Genomic DNA, 17,006 nt, shown 5'->3' with positions numbered 1-17,006 from the left:
TATTGTACATATGTATGTGATTGTGTGCACACACAATTGTGTATGTGTATACTTGTGTGAATGTGTGAGAAGTCTGTGTGCATGTTTCAGAGAAGGAGAGAATTTGAAGGACAATGATTAATTGAAGAATGGGGTAGGAATGGCCACCCACATCCCATGTACAGACAACACAGATCCCCTTACGCCGGCTGCCCTGTGTTAGGTAGCATGATTCCTGCTCTATGTGGCCATTCTCTTGATCCAAAAAGAGTTAGTGGCTTCCTCCTGCTCTCAATATGGGCTCAATATTTCTTTCTGAAAAGATTCTCCTGCTCTCTCCTGTCACAAATCCTCTATGTTCTGCCCAAAAGGTACTGTTCCTTGTATGCTATATTTCATTTCCAGTCTCCATGCTTTTGCATAGGCTTCCCTCTGGATTCCCCTCCTCATCTCTCTCTCTCCTTTTTTTCCTCTCAGGGGAGAGACTGAAGAAAGAGAACATAGAAGAAAGGAGAGGAGAGAGTTTGGGAAGAGAGGACAGAGGGATGGGAAGGAAGGGAAAGATGGAAAGGAGAGGAGAGGACCCAAGGACAAATTCTTAGGGTGCACCTACATTGGGTGGAAGTAGAGAAGGCCTGGGTGGATAGAAAGAAACTGTGCTGTTTAGAAAATGGAGGGAGGAAACAATATGGGGGGGGGGGTATCAACAGTGTCCAGAGACAAGGAGAAGATAAAGAGGATGAGGATCCTTAAAATGCTGTGAGGTTTGGTGATTAGGAGGCTGCTGGTGACCTTTGAGAGGATGGTTTCTGTAGTGTGAGGCTGGGGCTGGGGGTGGAAGCCAGATGGCCAAGGATGGAGGGGAGAGTGCTGTGGGGCTGAGGAGAGAGAATCCCTTTTTCAAGAAGTCTAGCATGAAAAAAAGGGAAAAGGGATGACAGTCCAAGGAGCTTTTAAAAGGATTGCAGAGACCTGAACACATTTGTAGGCAGATGGGGAAGGATCAATAGAGGAGGAGAAATTGGAGATACATGAGAAAAAGGAATCTGATTGCAGAGTAATATCCTAGAAGGAGCAAGAGAGAATGGGAATGGAAAGAGAGGGGGGAGAGAGGGAGACCGACAGACAGATAGACAGAGTCAGAGACACACACAGAGGCAGAAACAGAAACAGAGACAGAGATAGAGATAGAGAGACAAAGACAGAGACAGAGTCAGAAAGAGACAGAGAGGGACAGAGAGAGACAGCATCAGACACAGAGAGAGAAGCTCAGAGAGGAGTAGAATCTCCAGTACTCCAAGAATCACCATTTCACTTCTAGAAAGGTCTTTAAAGACTCTAGTCCAAGCTGAGCAAACTGAGGCTCAAGAGAGCTGTGGCCAAGCTAGGATCAGAGGCTTTAAGCTAAGAGGAACCCCTGAAGTCTTCTGGCCCTACTCCTTCATGTTATGGCTGAAAAAATGGAAACTCTGAGGGTGAATAACTTCCCCAATTGCTCAGCTTATAAGTGTCAGAGGCAGGATTTGAATCCAGGTTGTTGGGCTCTGTATCCATCCCTTCCTTGGGGATGGTGCTGAGGATGTCTGAGGATGGGAGGAAGGAGTGCTGGAGGTCTGCCATGGAGGCTGGGCATCTCATCTCTGAGAACAGAAACCCAGCCTGGAAGAGAGGCTGGGAAGGGTGCTGGGCTGGAGAATCAGTTTGCAGAGCTTCATCGAGGCGCAGTGGAGGCTGCTTGCCAAGGGTTTGGGTGTGTCTGTTCCTTGGACTTATCCAAATGCTCTGCAATTCTAAAATCCAACAGCTCAAAACATGGCCTTGATTTGTCACTTCTCTGCAGATACCAGGTGAATCTACGTTCAAGGCAGTGAAAGATTCAGCATTCGAATCCAGCTCCTGTGACATCACATTTCTGTTTCTTCTCCACCCTAATATCTGCTTCAACTATGTCAACAATCCCGTCAGCTCCTCCTGCTTTCTCTCTTTCCTGTTCTGATCCATCCTTCACTCCCATTAGAATAATGTCTCTTACGTTACCTCTGACCATGACACTCTTGTGCTCAAAAATCTTCCATGGCTCCCTATTACTCAGAAATTTCCTCAAACATCCTATTTTCTCTTCCTGGAACCCTAAGCTTGGAGCCATCCAGATAGTTTGGCCCCTCATGGCCTTCAGGACCATCATGCTGGAAAGGAAGTGAGTAGCCCTCCAGTCCATTCAAAGACCAAGAAGTCTCAAAGCCACACATTTCCTGACACTTTCTCTTTGCCCTCTGGGGCCAAACAGAAAAGCTTTCCCTCCTCTACATGAGAAGAACTTAGGAACAATTGTCATGTCCTGCCCATCTTCCCTCTGACACTAACTGTGAAACTGGAGCAAATTGCTTAAATTCTTGGGGGACCCCAGTTTCTCCATCTGTAAAATGGGGGTCCCTTTGAACCCTAGGACTCCACAAATTCCCACTTCAGACCTAGGAGGGAAATTTGAGGTCAAGTTCAATACCTTTACAGAGGAAGAAAATAAGGCAGGAATCTACATGACACAATTCCCTGAGCAAATTTCAGGCTCCCTTCTCAGCATTCTAGTCCTGCCCCGGTCAAGGAGATCAATGAGCTAATGGTTAGAAAGGACTTTGCAAGAAATAGAAACTAAGGGAAGAATGACTAAAAACACTATATGACAGTGAAGGATAGTGGGACTGTAAGAAATGGTGATGGGGATGGTTTCAGAGAAGGCTGGGAAAATTGTCTGAACTGATGCAGAAGGAAGCAAGCAGGACCAAGGGAACGACTGATACGGTAACTATAATAATATATGGACCAATGGATTTGAAAGACTTTGGAAATCTAATCAATGTAATCGCCAACCATGAATCCAGAGGACTTATGATAAAACACGCTGCCCACATCCTCCCAAGGAGGCTAAACACGTGGAGTGCAGATGGAGCTATATTGTTTTTGGACATGACCAATGTGGAAATTAGTTTTGCTTGACTATACATAGTTATAATGGGGTTTATTTTTCTTACTTTCTTAATGGGGAAAGGGGGAGGCGGGAGGGAGAGAAGGCAGGTCTGAAAATAAAATAAAATTTAATTTGAAAAATGCTCTGCAAACCTTAAAACACTTTAAAAATGTGAGCTATTTTTCTACTTTTTTTTTTTTGGTCGAATCCCACTTCAGAAGCAAACAACAAAATCTAGTAGGGGAGAAAATGTGGGTGTGGGGCAGCCATGTCTAGACTGGATGACAGGCTTCTGTGGGACTTCCTTGGGCTTCTGCAGCCTTTCTGGGCCACGTGCACCGGCTCCTCCCTCCCTTAGACCCCCTCTGACAGGTATCCCAAAAGGGGTTTAAGTGTCCTCTCTGTCAGAGTCCTAGTCCTGCACGGAATCCTTTCTCCCCACACCCAGGCCTGCTTCCAATTTTCCCTTCCTGGAGAGCTTGTTTTTATAGTTTCCTGAATATAAATGTTTTCTGGTCAAATCGCGTGTGCAGCCTCCCCTGGCTGGCTGGGCCGCCAGAGTTTGTTTTAACCGGCACGTCAGCATCCCGGAGTAATTGGAGCCTGGGAAGAGCAGGGGAGAGGAAGGGCCCAAGAGATGCTCAACTTTGGGAGCATTCTGCCCTGTACTGAGTGGGTTCCTGCCTGCTGAAAATACATTAGCGGGATTCCCATATGCACAAAGAACATGGCAGCTCCTAAAGAGAGTGATGGGCTTGGAATCAGTTTCAAAACTGGCTCAGTCATTTACTAGCAGAGCGACCCATGAGGAAGCAGCTCTAGGTCTCAGTTGTCTCATCTGTACAGTGGGGATATTAATAGCGCTATCTCTAAGGGCTGTTATGAGAAGCCAATGACACGATACACACAAACTATAGGGAAAAGGGGAGGGAAAGGGAGAGAAGGCAAGTCTGAAAGTAAAATGAAATTTAACTTTAAAAGTTCCATATACATTTGAGCTCTTAATATTATTGCTATATTAATGTATTCATGTTTAACATTACAGAGATCTTATAAAGCATGTGTTACCAAACTTAGAAGGGAACTTAACGTAAAATGCCTACTATGCTAGGGAATATGCCGGCAGTGAAGTGTTGCCTTGGTGCCCAGAGCTTTAGGGAATCTGAAAAACACCTCTTCTTGTCATCAGACACTTACTAGCTGTTACCCTAAGCAAGTCACTTAATACTCAGTTTCCTCATTTATAGAATAAGCTGGAGAAGAATATGGCAAACCATTCCAGTTCTTTGCCAAAGAAACCTCAATGGGGTCATGGACAGTCATACGTAACTGAAAAATCACTGAACAACCAACACAGGGAATTTCATTATGTATTAGATACGCTGTAGTGTAATGGACAGAGGACAGTCTTAGAGTTGGGAAGTCTAAATCCTGCCTTTGCCTCAAATTCATTAGAAGGTAGATTTCTTGAGGGTAGATTCCATCTTTCTGCCTGTATCTGCATCCCTGGTGCTTAGCACATTACAAGTATTTAATAAATGGCATTTGTTCATTTAAATGTTTATATTTGTAGATAATATTAAAATAAAAATATTAATCAACATTTTGGTAATAATTTACTATTTTACCATTTTTAAACATTTAACACACTTCCTCTGGTTCTTATTAGCTTGTGATCCTGGACAGCTCTCCTAGTTTTCTACAAGAAGCCAACATGGGGGGACAGAGAAGGATAATGGGTTTGGGGTCAAAGAACCCTGCTTTAAACTCCAGCCCCATCATTCTCCATTTCACTGACCATGGTCCCTCGATCTCTCAAGGGGAGTGGACTAGATGACCTTCAAGATGCGTTCCCAGTTTTATATTAATGAGAATTTGTTGTTATGTATCAGTAGAGAGAGTTTCCTCACTGGATGAGCCTCACATCAATCAAATCAGTCAGAGATCCTGCCCTTCCCCTACATGTGAACAAACAATGCAGGGAAGAGATCCATAATTTCATCTATAACTCCCATGTCCCACCTCATACCCCCCTTTTCTGTCCTTTCTTTGTACATTGAAGTGTTTATGTTTACTGACATTTACTAAGTTTGTGATTTTAAAAAGGCCATTGTAAAAAATGTGCAGAACCTTTGGCTTTGCCAAAGAACTGGAACCAGTCCCTATCCTCACTGAGCTTACATTCTAGTATGACATCTAGGACAAGACCTGCACAAAACAAGAACACCCTCTCTAGTATTCCTGAAAAGTGCTCTGTTGCTGTTCAAACACCACTCACAAGGATTACCTCATGACACTTTCCATTCACAATAAATCTAGTCAATCTGCCCCAGCACAATTTTTTAGTTAGGTGAAAACTGTCTGCAAAGGGGGCCACCACCTGAGCCTTCCCACTTGCAAACTAAATAAATATTCCCAGTTTCTTCAGTCAGTCTGTCATCTTGCCACCTTACTCATCTTGGGACAATACGCAGCTTGATAGGATCCTTTCTAAAATATGGCACAAGTCTTCTGGATCCTACATGGTAGAATCATTTAGGAAAGATAATTTTTTTGCTTGGAAAATGTGAGCTTAATCCTATCCAGATGCCTTTCTCTCTGTGTGTCTTTTTAACTGTCTCTCTGTGTCTCTCTGTTTCTCTCTCCATGTCTCTGTCTCCCTCCCTCCCTTTCTGTTTCTTCTCTGTCTTTATTTCTGTCTCTCTCTTTGACTCTTTGTGTACCTCTCTTCATGTCTCTGTGTGTGTGTGTGTGTGTGTCTCCCTCCCTCCTGTCCTTTCTCATCCACCCTACCTTTCTCCCTCCCTTTCCCTCTCCTTCCGTTCTTCCATCTTTCTCTTTCCCCTCTCCCTCCTTCCTTCCCTCTCCCTCCTTCTCTTCCTGTCTCTCTCTCTCTCTCTCTCTCTCTCTCTCTCTCTCTCTCTCTCTCTCTCTCTCTCTCTCTCTCTCTCTCTCTCTCTTTCTCTCTCTCTCTCTCTCTCTTTCTCTCTCTCTCTCTCTTTCTCTCTGTTTCAGTGGCAGGACGCCCTTTTAAACAGAATGCCATTATGGTCACAGATGTTACTTTCCAGTGTATTTGGCAGTTATTTATTAGCTGAAAATTTTTTCAAGGCTTCTCAAGCAATAAACAGATATGTTTCTAAAAAGCAATTTGTGAGTTATAAACCTTCCAAGAGAAGCAGTGCTGATAAGCTGACCAAACCCAGCCCAACTGGAGCTGGGATCATCTAAACAAAGCCTTTCCATCCAGAAGTAACATAAATAATAATAAAATAAGAGAGTGAAGGTTTTTCTGTAGAAATCGGTTAAGAAGGAAAGTCAGCAAATTGTTGGCTGTGTGGATTCTCAGTATGTATTCGGGGGCACCAGAAGGAGAAAAAGTGAAAGTAATTTTGACTTCTCTTCAGACAACCCCACAGTGGAGCCTGGGGGTCAGTTGTAAGTATTGATCTTTTAAAAAGATTGTTAATGAACTAGAGAGCATGGTGGGGGTGGCCAGTATAGTACAAGGAAACGAGACCACATCATAGGAGGATTGTCTGAGGGAACTGGAGACCGAGGATACTTGGGGGGAGAGGAATAACAGCTGCTTTCAAGTTTTTGAAGGGTTGCTACCTGGATTATTTTGCTTAGCACAGCCTGGAGAAATTGTAGGGTAGAAGATTTAGCCTTAACATGGAAAATTAAATTGTCACTTAGAGATTTTCAAGGTGAGGATGGAGAAGTGATGGCATTAAGGAGGACCATATTGGGCCACAAAATTTATGTTTTTTGACAACAGAAAGCAAATCATTGCTCTGGAGAGACAACCTTTCTCCCTGCAATTAAATTCATGCCAGGGAAAGATATTCCTTGGTGCATTTTTCTATAAAGGAGATGTCATCTGGTCACTGTTCAAAAGTTAGCTCCACAACTTCTCAAGTTCAACTTTGGATCTAATAGTGGAGAGATACCACAATTTTGCCAAGAGCCTTCCTTGGTTTGAGTGTTCTCTCCACTAATGCAGATAGCAGGTTTACTATGACTTAGTGCACTTTGAGAGTTGCTTTGGCAGAAAAATTCAGCCATCTGTAGCCAATCCAAGGATGAATTTTTTGGAACTTAGCTCAGCTCATCTTTGGATCACAAATACATACTTCATCATTGATCCCAGACTTGATGGCATTCCAGCCCAGAAGAACCTGTCAGAGGTTGGACTCCAAGCTCTATGTTTTTCAGAGCTCAAGGTCACCCTGACATTGCTAAGGCATTGGAGGTGGCTATCGATGGAGTCTTCTTAGATAATTTAGATAATAGTGTTTCTATGTGCTAGAGCTCATTATGGGTCAATGAATATTTGCAATCCACAGAGAACTGAGCACTATATTTTAGGAGGAACATTGACAAACTAGGCCATGTCTAGAGAAGGGAGCCTATCACAGACTCAGAGGGAAGCCAAAATTTCAGAGCTGAAAAGGACCTGGGCAATCATCCAACCTATACTCAAGGAAAAACCCTCTGTTACAACACACCAGAGAATTAGTTATCCAGCCTTCCCCTTGAAAACTCCCAGAGAGGACAATCATCCCAGAGAATGAGGATTATGAGGTAGTGGCATGAGGCATTTAGGAAGTGATTTCATGTCTCTTGATCTCAAGTTCAGGGATTTTGCTGAGTACCAGGCTCTCTCTGTGAATGAGGGGAATGACAGAAATTTCCCAAGAAAGACAGAATCAAAAGTGGTTCTGATCACCTTCCTCTCCCCAACAACTCATTTCTTGAAAGATGTAGATTTTACAGAGTTCTTTTCTCAAAATACTCTCATGAGACAAGTGTTCAACTATGACAATCAATCCATTGATAAGCATTAAACCTCCACTGTCTGCCATGTACTGTGTTAAGTGCTGGATATACAAAGAAAAAGTGAAGCCTCAAGCAGTTTACATATTGTGATTATAATTTTTTACCTTTGATTTCTTTTTTATTAATTTTTATTGTTTGAAGTTCAGAACCATTCCTCCTACAACTTTTGGTTATTAAAAGCCTTTCTTCTATTAATATTAACCTTACTTGACCAAAAACTAATGCGTAGAATACGAATGCTCAAAGTTCCTCATATAAGAACTGAAAAGAGAGACTTAAGTCTTTTGGAGTAAATTAGCATAAGAATAGAATTCTATTGACACAGCTCCTATAGACATGTGAATCTTTCTTATCACTTGGCCTAGTTGTGAACCTTCTAAATATAGTTTAATCAGTAGACAGACTTAACTTACCTATAGTCTAATTAGGGATGTAGGTAGTATGGGATAATAAATTTATCTTTTTCCTTAACTTATATAGCATAAACGAATGTACCAGATTGCAATATGTAAAAGAATTAGTTCTCTGTCGCTGAGACATAATCTTTTCTATAAAAACTTGTCCACAGATCCTAATCTCTGTTCAGGGGTGATTCTTCTACTTCTCTGAACTTGTGCTGAAGCATAATAAAACCTGGACTTTTACATCTGCACTTTCTGCATTGTGGTAGATTTATTACTATAAGAATTCAAAAAAGAAAGGGTTATTTCTGCATAACAGTGTTGAATCCCCAGTTAGAATATAAGTTCCTTGAAGGTAGGAACTGTTTTTCTTTGATTTTTATATCTCCAGTACTTAGTATGGTAGCTGGGTCAAAATAAGGATTTGATAAATGGTTATCAATTGATTTGATTTTCTGCATTTTACAAATTTACAAATCAGGGTACAGAAAACTTCAGGGGTTTTCTTAGGGTACACACTAGACACAATGCTTGGAATTCAATACTCCTAGCATTCCTTTCCCTTCCTCAGTGTGTCCTACATGCATCCACCTGACCCCCAAATGAAGCTATTTCTTTTTGGTGAGCTCCCCAACAAGAGAGTTTTCTGCAGCCTGGCCTGGCATTCCATCTGCCAAACAGCCCCAACCCAAATAAGCCGTTCTGCTCTTTCAGAAAACATAAATAAATCAGGCATCCGTCATCAAGCTTGTTACCCTTTTGGCTGCCACCAGTTCCATCTCTGGGGCTGATTCATGTGCTAGGGAGAAGCAGAGGGGTTTGGTGAGGCTGAGTGGGGAGGGGAGATTGGCTCAGCTCAGCTCCCTTTAAGCTCTACTCCCCCAGGTCTCCTCTGCAAGTTAAAGAGATGATTCCCAACAGTTAATAATATGAAAGACAACAATGACTCACTTTACAGAGACAGTAAGAGTATGTGTGGGGGGCCATTGCTGCACTGGGAGCCCAAGGTGTGAATGCTGGCTTTCTGCTTACTTCTATGATCTACAGAGAAGTCGCTTTCTTTCCTTGGACCTCACTGTCCTCATCTGTAAAATGAGGGGGTCTTACTAAATGACCTCTAAGTCTCTTCCAAGGCTCTTCCAAGATTTGATATCCCTTGTTCTAAGCTCTCTCTCAGCTCTGGCATATCCTATTCTGAGCTCCCTCCCAGCTTTGACTTTCCTATTCTAACCTCTTCCCCAGCCCTGACATCCCCTGTTCTAAAACCTTTCTCAGTCAAAATTGAGGTTTGACATCTCCTGTTCTAAATTCCTTTCCAGCTCTGACATTTCCTGTTCTAAGCTCCCTTCCAGCCCTGACATCCCTTGTTCTAGGTTCCCTCCCAGTCCTGACATCCCCTGTTCTAAGCTCTCTTCCAGCTTTGATATTCCCTGTTTTAAGGCCTCTCCCAGGTCTGTTTACATATACTATGTTTACAAAGTCAATCTCAAGCTAAGTCTTGGAATAAAATTTAAACTTAAATATTGTGCTTCCGTGATTTCATCAATTAGCCATTCTTCCATCAGTACAGATTATACTCCATTTATGACTTTGTATGCTTCCTCCCTGTGCTCTTTCACAAATCCCTCAGAAAAGATGCAATCCCATCTAATCCAAGAAGCACTGGTTGTGCATCTGATGTGTAGTGGGTGCTGAGGATACATAGACACAAAGGAAGAAGTTCTATTAAATATATCCAGGGGAATCTGGGAGTAAAGAACTACATGGCCAGGGAAGATCCTTGTTGGAGCTGGGCCCTGAGCTGAGTCTTCTAGCATCCTAGAGCTTGAAGAGATGGAAATAAGAAGCAAGGGCATTCCAGGCACGGGTATTGGCACAGGGAAAGGGAAAAAGCTAGCAGATGGGTTGGCAAGTGTAGAGAACACTAAGGGGCCAGTTTGGATCCACCAAAGGCCCTGGCAGCCACTGAGGAGAAGTAGGACAGCACTGTGGCTTCCACTCTGTGATGAGTCCATTCCGTCTTCTAATCCCACAGGAGTTCAGTGATGGAACTTCTACCTAATGCAAACATCAATCTCATTTAATAAACATTCATGGAGTATCAGGGTGGGTCCAAAGCTCCCTCAGTTACTCATACAAGCCTGGAAAAAATGTTCATTGAACGAATGTCTGAATGAATGAATGATATAATACTGAATGAAAACAAGCCAGTTCTTAGCTTATGTGGTAAGAGAACATCATCAATGTTGGTTGAGATGAATTTCATGGATTTGGTCTCTACATCAACTAATAATTAACTCCATATTTATAGTGATATAGAGAAATATAGTGAAATATAGTGATATAGAGAAAACTCTATTCGTTACCCGCATCCTCTACCCCAAAAGAAAGAAAGAAAGAAAGAAAGAAAGAAAGAAAGAAAGAAAGAAAGAAAGAAAGAAAGAAAGAAGGAAGGAAGGAAGGAAGGAAGGAAGGAAGGAAGGAAGGAAGGAAAGAAACAAAGAAAGAAGGAAAAGAAAACTCTCAGCTTTGGATTAAAAAATGGACTCATCTACTTTAGAAGTAAGTTAATTCTCCATCACAGCAACTATTCAAACAGAGATGAATGGCTTTGCTTGTTTGGGATGCTGTAAAAGCTAGGTGATCTTGAGGTCACTTATAATCTTTTGGTTTTATTTCTCAAAGATTCTCAAATTCTAGTACTCTGTAATCTCCTTGAAGACAGGAATAGTTTTGTTTTGTCTTTGTATCCTAGGTGCCTCTAGCATAGCACTTTATAACTGGGAGATGCTTAAATATCTATTGCATTGAACTTGTTTTTATTCTGTGATTCCAAGATTCTACAATTCTATGTAAACCAGATAAGATACATTATAGAAGATATAGTATATAAGATATACCAATTCTAAAAGTTTTATACTATAAGATTCTGACAATTCAGTTCTAAGATTCTTTGAAACTGTAACCTAAAGTTATCTGATACCATAGTATAAGATCTTCAGATTCTGAGATACTCCAATTCTAAGACTCTATAAGACTCTTGTTTTAAGATTTTATGAGAATCCAATTCTAAGATTCTAGGATATCCTAATTCTAAAATCCCAAGACTCTAGGATATTCTAATTCTAAGACTAGGATACTCCAGTTCTAAGAATCTGAGAGATTTCAGTTCTGAGATTCTAGGATATTCCAATTTTAAGATTCTAGGATCTTCTAATACTAAGCTTCTAGGATACCCCCAATTCAAAAATTCTAGGAAATTCTAATACTAAGATTGTAGCATACTTTAGTTCTAAGATTCTAGGATACTCCAGTTCTAATATTCTGTGAGATTTCAGTTCTAAGATGTTAGGATAATCCAATTCTAAGATTCTAAGCTAATCCAGCTCTAACAGTCTATGAGACTCCAGTTCTAAGATTCTAGGATAATCCAATGCTAAGATCCTAGGACGTTGTAGTTTAAGATGCTTAGGATTCTAGGATGCTCTGATTTGAAGAGCTCATGATCCTAAGACTCAATAATTCCCTCTTTTCTTGGAGACAAATGGTTTGAAATTTGCTCAATGAGTTTCAGGAACCAAACACTGAAACATTCACCAGCTTAAGTGTGAAATCACATGCAAATATGTAGATTATAGAAACACATGGTTTTAAAAATAAGGATTAAAAAAAAATCCCCTCTCCACTCCATTTGAAAAGTTGGAGCCCTCTCCCTGCCAAGCCTCCAGTCGGCTCTCTGCCTCTTCATATTAAATTCCTTCACTTGAATTCTCATGCTGGCATCAGTTGCCTCCCTCAGGAACCGTGTTCCCCATCTGGAGCAAGGTGACGATCATATTTGCCTCCTGTCCTTAGCAGGGCCTGGCGAGGGCTTATTAATGTTTGTAAAGCATTTGGAATTCTGAGAGCACTGTTATTGTTCTGTGTCATCTCGAGTTATGTCGGGCGGAAGGCTATGTGAGCTTTGGGGACTGAGTGCCAGACAGTATTGGGTGATTAATCTTAGGAGATAACAATATAACGGGCTGATGTTTCTGCTGGATATGTGTGTGTGTGTGCACATGTGTAGGGGACAAACACTAATACCAGGGGAAGGAAGGATGCCCAAGCAGTAATTCTCCTTTCTCTGGCATTTTCCTTTTTAACAATATTGGATGGTAGCAATAGGTAGTTTGAGGATTATTATTATTCCCATTTTCCAGTTGGGGAAGTGAAAGTCAGAGAGACACACCAGTGTTTGCATAGGGTCATAAATGGGCTTTGCCCCCAGGTGGAACCTGACTCCTAACCCCTTGGTCCTTCAGCTCCAAAGAGGTCTTTTAAAAGGTAAGGGTCAACAGGGCACTTACTTATGCATGTAGCCTTCGGATTGCTGGGTGAGATTCAGCTGCATCACCGCCTGGAACTCCGTCTCGTTGCAGCAGTATTTAAAGACCGTGTTGTTATGGTGACAGCACAAGATGAAGGTTTTGTTGTCAGAAAGCCGGGGACAGTGGAAGCCAAAGTGGTAGTGACCTTTGTGGTCGGTGTAGGGCTCACAGACTCTAAAGTGTGCGGACAGCGCTGCAAAACAAACAAGCCAAGAAGGGCTCTGTGATGGGGGCTTGGTGATGGGTCGCTGACTGGGGTGCATCTGGTCATTCCTGGACTTTGCGCACAGTGTGTTCTCCAGGAGATAAGAGTGGGCTTTCCTTCCTCCCTCCTGCTGGAATTGGCCTTGGAGTCCAGTCAGAATGATCCCCTTACTCCCAGTTCTGACCTGAAAACTCACCTGCTTAAATGCCCTGATGATTCCTCTAAAATGCAAATTCCTGAACCCTTCCTAGACTGGCTCCCACTTTATTTCACATTGCTCTCTACCAAACCTTCTATATTCTATACAAAAGAGATGAATCCCTTTTCCTGTACTAGCAAATGCTAACTCCTCCATGCAGCCTTCCCTGATTTCCCAGATCTCTTCTCCACTCTCATCTGGACTTTGATTTCATTTTGGCTAGATTTCTCTTGCCTACTTATCATCTCATTTTATATTTTCTTTTGTTGTTGTTGTTGTTGAGGCAATTAGGGTAAAGTCATTTGCCCAGGGTAACACAGGAAGTATTAAGTGCCTGAGACTGGATTTGAACTCTGGTCCTTTTGACTTCAGAATCTGAGTTCTATTCAGTGTGCCATCTAACTCCCTATTTTACATTTTTGTAATTTCTGCACCTGTTTCGTTTCCTACCTCCTTCAGCTTATGAGCTCCACGGAGGTTAGGATCATGTCTTCTGCAATGTTTTTCCCATAGCTCTCATCCCAAAATTTTATATACAACAAGTGATTAATCCATGTCTATAGAATTTCAGAATACTGACTTTATGATTTCTGGGTCTCAGTCTACTCCCCTTATTCCCCTTGAACAAACATGATATAGTGGAGAGGGCCCTGGACTTTGAGTCATGAAGACCTGGATTCAAATCCTATCTTAGTTACTATCTGTATGATATTGAGCAAGTCATTTATCCTTTACTTTTTGGGTATTCTCCTCTGAAAAATGGGAGGGCTGTACCTCATGTCCTATTTCCTCCTGGAACAAATAAACATTGCCTGAACTTGATTTGCATGACTCTCTACATTCTTGTTCAACCCAACTGACTGACTCGCTTTATTTCACTTATTTCAGGTGCCCCCTTTCCTCCACGAAGACATCTCTGATCTTACATCTCTGATCCCTTCCTGAGCAGCAAACAGCTATCAAAAAGCCCATGCATTTTCTTCAGAAAGGTGCCCAAGAAAGGATGAATTTATCTCTCCTCCAATGGACCATAACCATCTTTCAAGGCCCACCTAAGTCTCACTGCCTTCATCCACTTGATTCTGGATCTGATCGGTTTTTAGAAATGAGACAATGCTAATCTCACCCATTTCCCTGACCTACTGTATCTGCAGGCACATTTGGATTAAAATCTTAATTCAAATATTTATTGACTATGTAACCCTAAGCAAGGTCTACGAGACCTCAGGTTCCTCAATTATTAAGTAAAGGAATTGAACTAGAAGACTTCAGAGGGTCCTTCCAGATCCAATTCTATGATCTGCAAACACAAAGGAGATTTAAGGTTTTCATGGAAGAGGAGACATTGGAACCAGCTGAAGATTTCTCTCCCTACCTAGACTAGGTCAGAGAGCTCCTTTAGAGCAAACTTAAACTGTAGTTTGTGACCCCATATGTGGTCTTATAACTAAATGTGTGAGTTGCAATATTATGACTATCCATAAATGTTGCATTTGTACCTACATACCCGGGCTGTTGCATTTGTATATCTATTTTATATACCTGTATACCTGGGCTCATGGAAAGATTTCTCAAGTGAAAAGGATCATGAGTGGAAAAAGTTTAAAGCACTCTCTCTGGAGTAAGACTCTGACTTCCTACACTGCTTAGTACCTGGGTAACTTTGCCCTCTTGAAGTCTCAGGATTAGATTAGAACAAATTAAATTTCTAAGATCTCTTCCAGCACAAAGTCCTGATTTGAAGTCCATAGATCATTCATTGTGTGTCCTCTGTGTTCATTGGACAAGTGGTAGTTGCTCAATATATCCTGGGTGGCTGGTATAGACAAAATAGCTGGATGAACATCTGGACTTTGATCCGGATGAGCTGGACTAACTAAATAAATATGATAACACACAAAATGCAGTACATAAAATTAAGCTTCATGTTTCTTAATAGCTCTGTGCCCCTGGATCAGCTGACGCCTCTCTCAGGGTATTCAACTAAAATTGGTGTGATAGAGAAATGGGCAAGTTTTCAGTGAGAAAAAAGGATTTGAATCCTGGTTTAGGATCACAGACTTTAAAAGGACCCCAGGGGCCAGAGTGTCCAACAGGTCATGCTGTTTGTAAGGATCAGACGTGAAGTTCCACCTTTTCCCTCAGAGCCAATCTCCCTACCATGGGGCCATGCTGCTTCTCTACTCAGCTCCTGAGTGACCTACATGGGCTACCTCGAGCAAATCCACAGCCTCCCTGGCTTTTTCACATGTAAAGTGGAGTGGTTGGACTTGACAATGTCCCTTGAAATTTGGCCCTTGAGTTCATTTTAATTTATGGAAGAAACTCAAGGGCCAGAGTGTTTTCTCTAAATGAAAGGGATTATCCTCAAACTCTAAGGTTTCTACAATTCTAAAGATGAACCTTTCCTCCATCACTGGGAGGCTCTACTATTGGAATGAGGAAAACCAAGAAAGGAGAAACACAGAGAAACTTCTGGGCCTCCTAAGGAACATTTTAAGCAATGGGCAGGCCTTCATGTTGGCAGTTAATCTGTGTCATTTTCAGTGAGTTCCAGTCAGATGCTCAGATTTCTCCCACTGTGAAGGATTTTTTATTTTGTTTTGTTTTAGGCAAAATGCTAGAAGTGCCAGGAATTTTGACAGGTTGGAAAATCCTGCAGTAAGTGGCACCGGGGATCTGGTATCAGGAGACTTGAATTCTGGGTCCAATGCGGTTCTCTCTAGCTATGTGACTTTGGACAGAGAATTGACCTCTGGGGCTCAGCTTCCTTATTTGTAGGTCATTGGGGAAATGATATCCATATCACCTTACTTCCATTGTCATTGACCTCAAGGGCTCCATAAATCTTCAAAGATTATAGGAGTGGGAGCTATGGGCTACAAGGTCCCTTAGAGATCACTTAGTTCAACTTTGGAGTTTATAGAAAAAGGAATCTGAGTCCAGGGAGCTGGGTCCAGTGAATTTGGATTATAGAATCATTCATTTAGAGCATGTTGATGTTTGCATTTACAGGTGAGGAAATTCAAGGCCTGGCAAGGGAAGGGCTCCCCAAGGCCACATGGCTAACAAGGAGTTAAAGATATATTCAGACACAGATCTCTGGACCTCAAATCCCAGCCCCTGAATGCCAGAGGTAGAAGGGAGCTCAGAGACCATCTAGGACCCTCTGTGTCCCCTTTTACAGAGGATTGGGGAAAGGACCTGCCCAAGATCTTAAGGCTGACGTGAGGGGCAGCCAGTCCGGGTTCCAATCCCCTGCATTGGGATCTTACTTCCCCCACCCTGCTGGCTTTCTCATTACTGTTCTGCTCCTGCTGCCTCTTCCAGCTCACAGGAGATGTGACTCATGTCTCTCTCTGTAGCTACAGGGACAGGCAGGGTGTCTGTGAGCCCAGGGAGTCAGGCAGTGGACGCTGGGATTCTTTCTTTGGGGGAGACACTTCACTGCACATCCCAAGAAGAAAATTATTAAAGGGACGACCAACGGCCTTGTGAATATCTGAGTCCCAGCACCAGGAAAATGAGGCTAGACGTCTGGAAATACATTTTGTAAAAGATCAGTGGTGTTGCTAGTGATGGAGAGCAGCTGCCCCTTGGACAACACAGGGGGATTTCTGAGGAGCACAAAAGGCTTCAGGGCCTGAAGAGATCAACCACCCCTAATGTGGCTGTTTAAAATAGGGGCTGCTCCAGAGTATTGACCTCTCCAGGTTGCCTGGGCTTTAAGGGAGCTGGCTACCTGCTGCAAGCTTTTCTGCTTTGCAGGGCTTGAGGCTGGAACTTGGGGGCTGCAATGTTGCATTTTCCTTCAACAGGGGCAGGGCAGTGGGGTCTCATAGAAAATGGGTACTTGATATCAGAGTTCTAGGGACAGAGGGCACCTTTCTGGTCCATTCCCATCATCTTAGCTCACTGGAGAAAACTGAAGCCCAGATATGGGGACCTGACTAAGGTTGTACACAGAGAGTCAGAATTTGAACACATGACCTATGATTTTAAGATCACTCCTCTTCCCACCATCTCTCAGTGCTTTCTGAGGTCT

General features: G+C 42.4%; 1 protein-coding gene across 2 annotated transcripts in view; it reads right to left on the bottom strand.

Annotated features, from left to right (window-relative positions):
• SHISAL1 (shisa like 1) overlaps positions 1-17,006 on the bottom strand; it is a 125,347-nt gene that overhangs the window by 41,539 nt on the left and 66,802 nt on the right. For both annotated transcript variants that reach the window (XR_004229878.1, XM_031940662.1), the window contains exon 3: positions 12,537-12,750. Coding sequence is in view for 1 of the 2 variants with exons in the window: in XM_031940662.1 (XP_031796522.1) it covers positions 12,537-12,750 (214 nt within the window). In the remaining variant the exon portion in view is untranslated. The remainder of the gene's footprint in view (positions 1-12,536; positions 12,751-17,006) is intronic.

The sequence above is a fragment of the Sarcophilus harrisii genome, chromosome 5, assembly GCF_902635505.1.
Source record: "Sarcophilus harrisii chromosome 5, mSarHar1.11, whole genome shotgun sequence".
Classification (NCBI taxonomy): Eukaryota; Metazoa; Chordata; class Mammalia; order Dasyuromorphia; family Dasyuridae; genus Sarcophilus; species Sarcophilus harrisii.
This window is presented reverse-complemented; position numbering and strand designations above follow the sequence as displayed.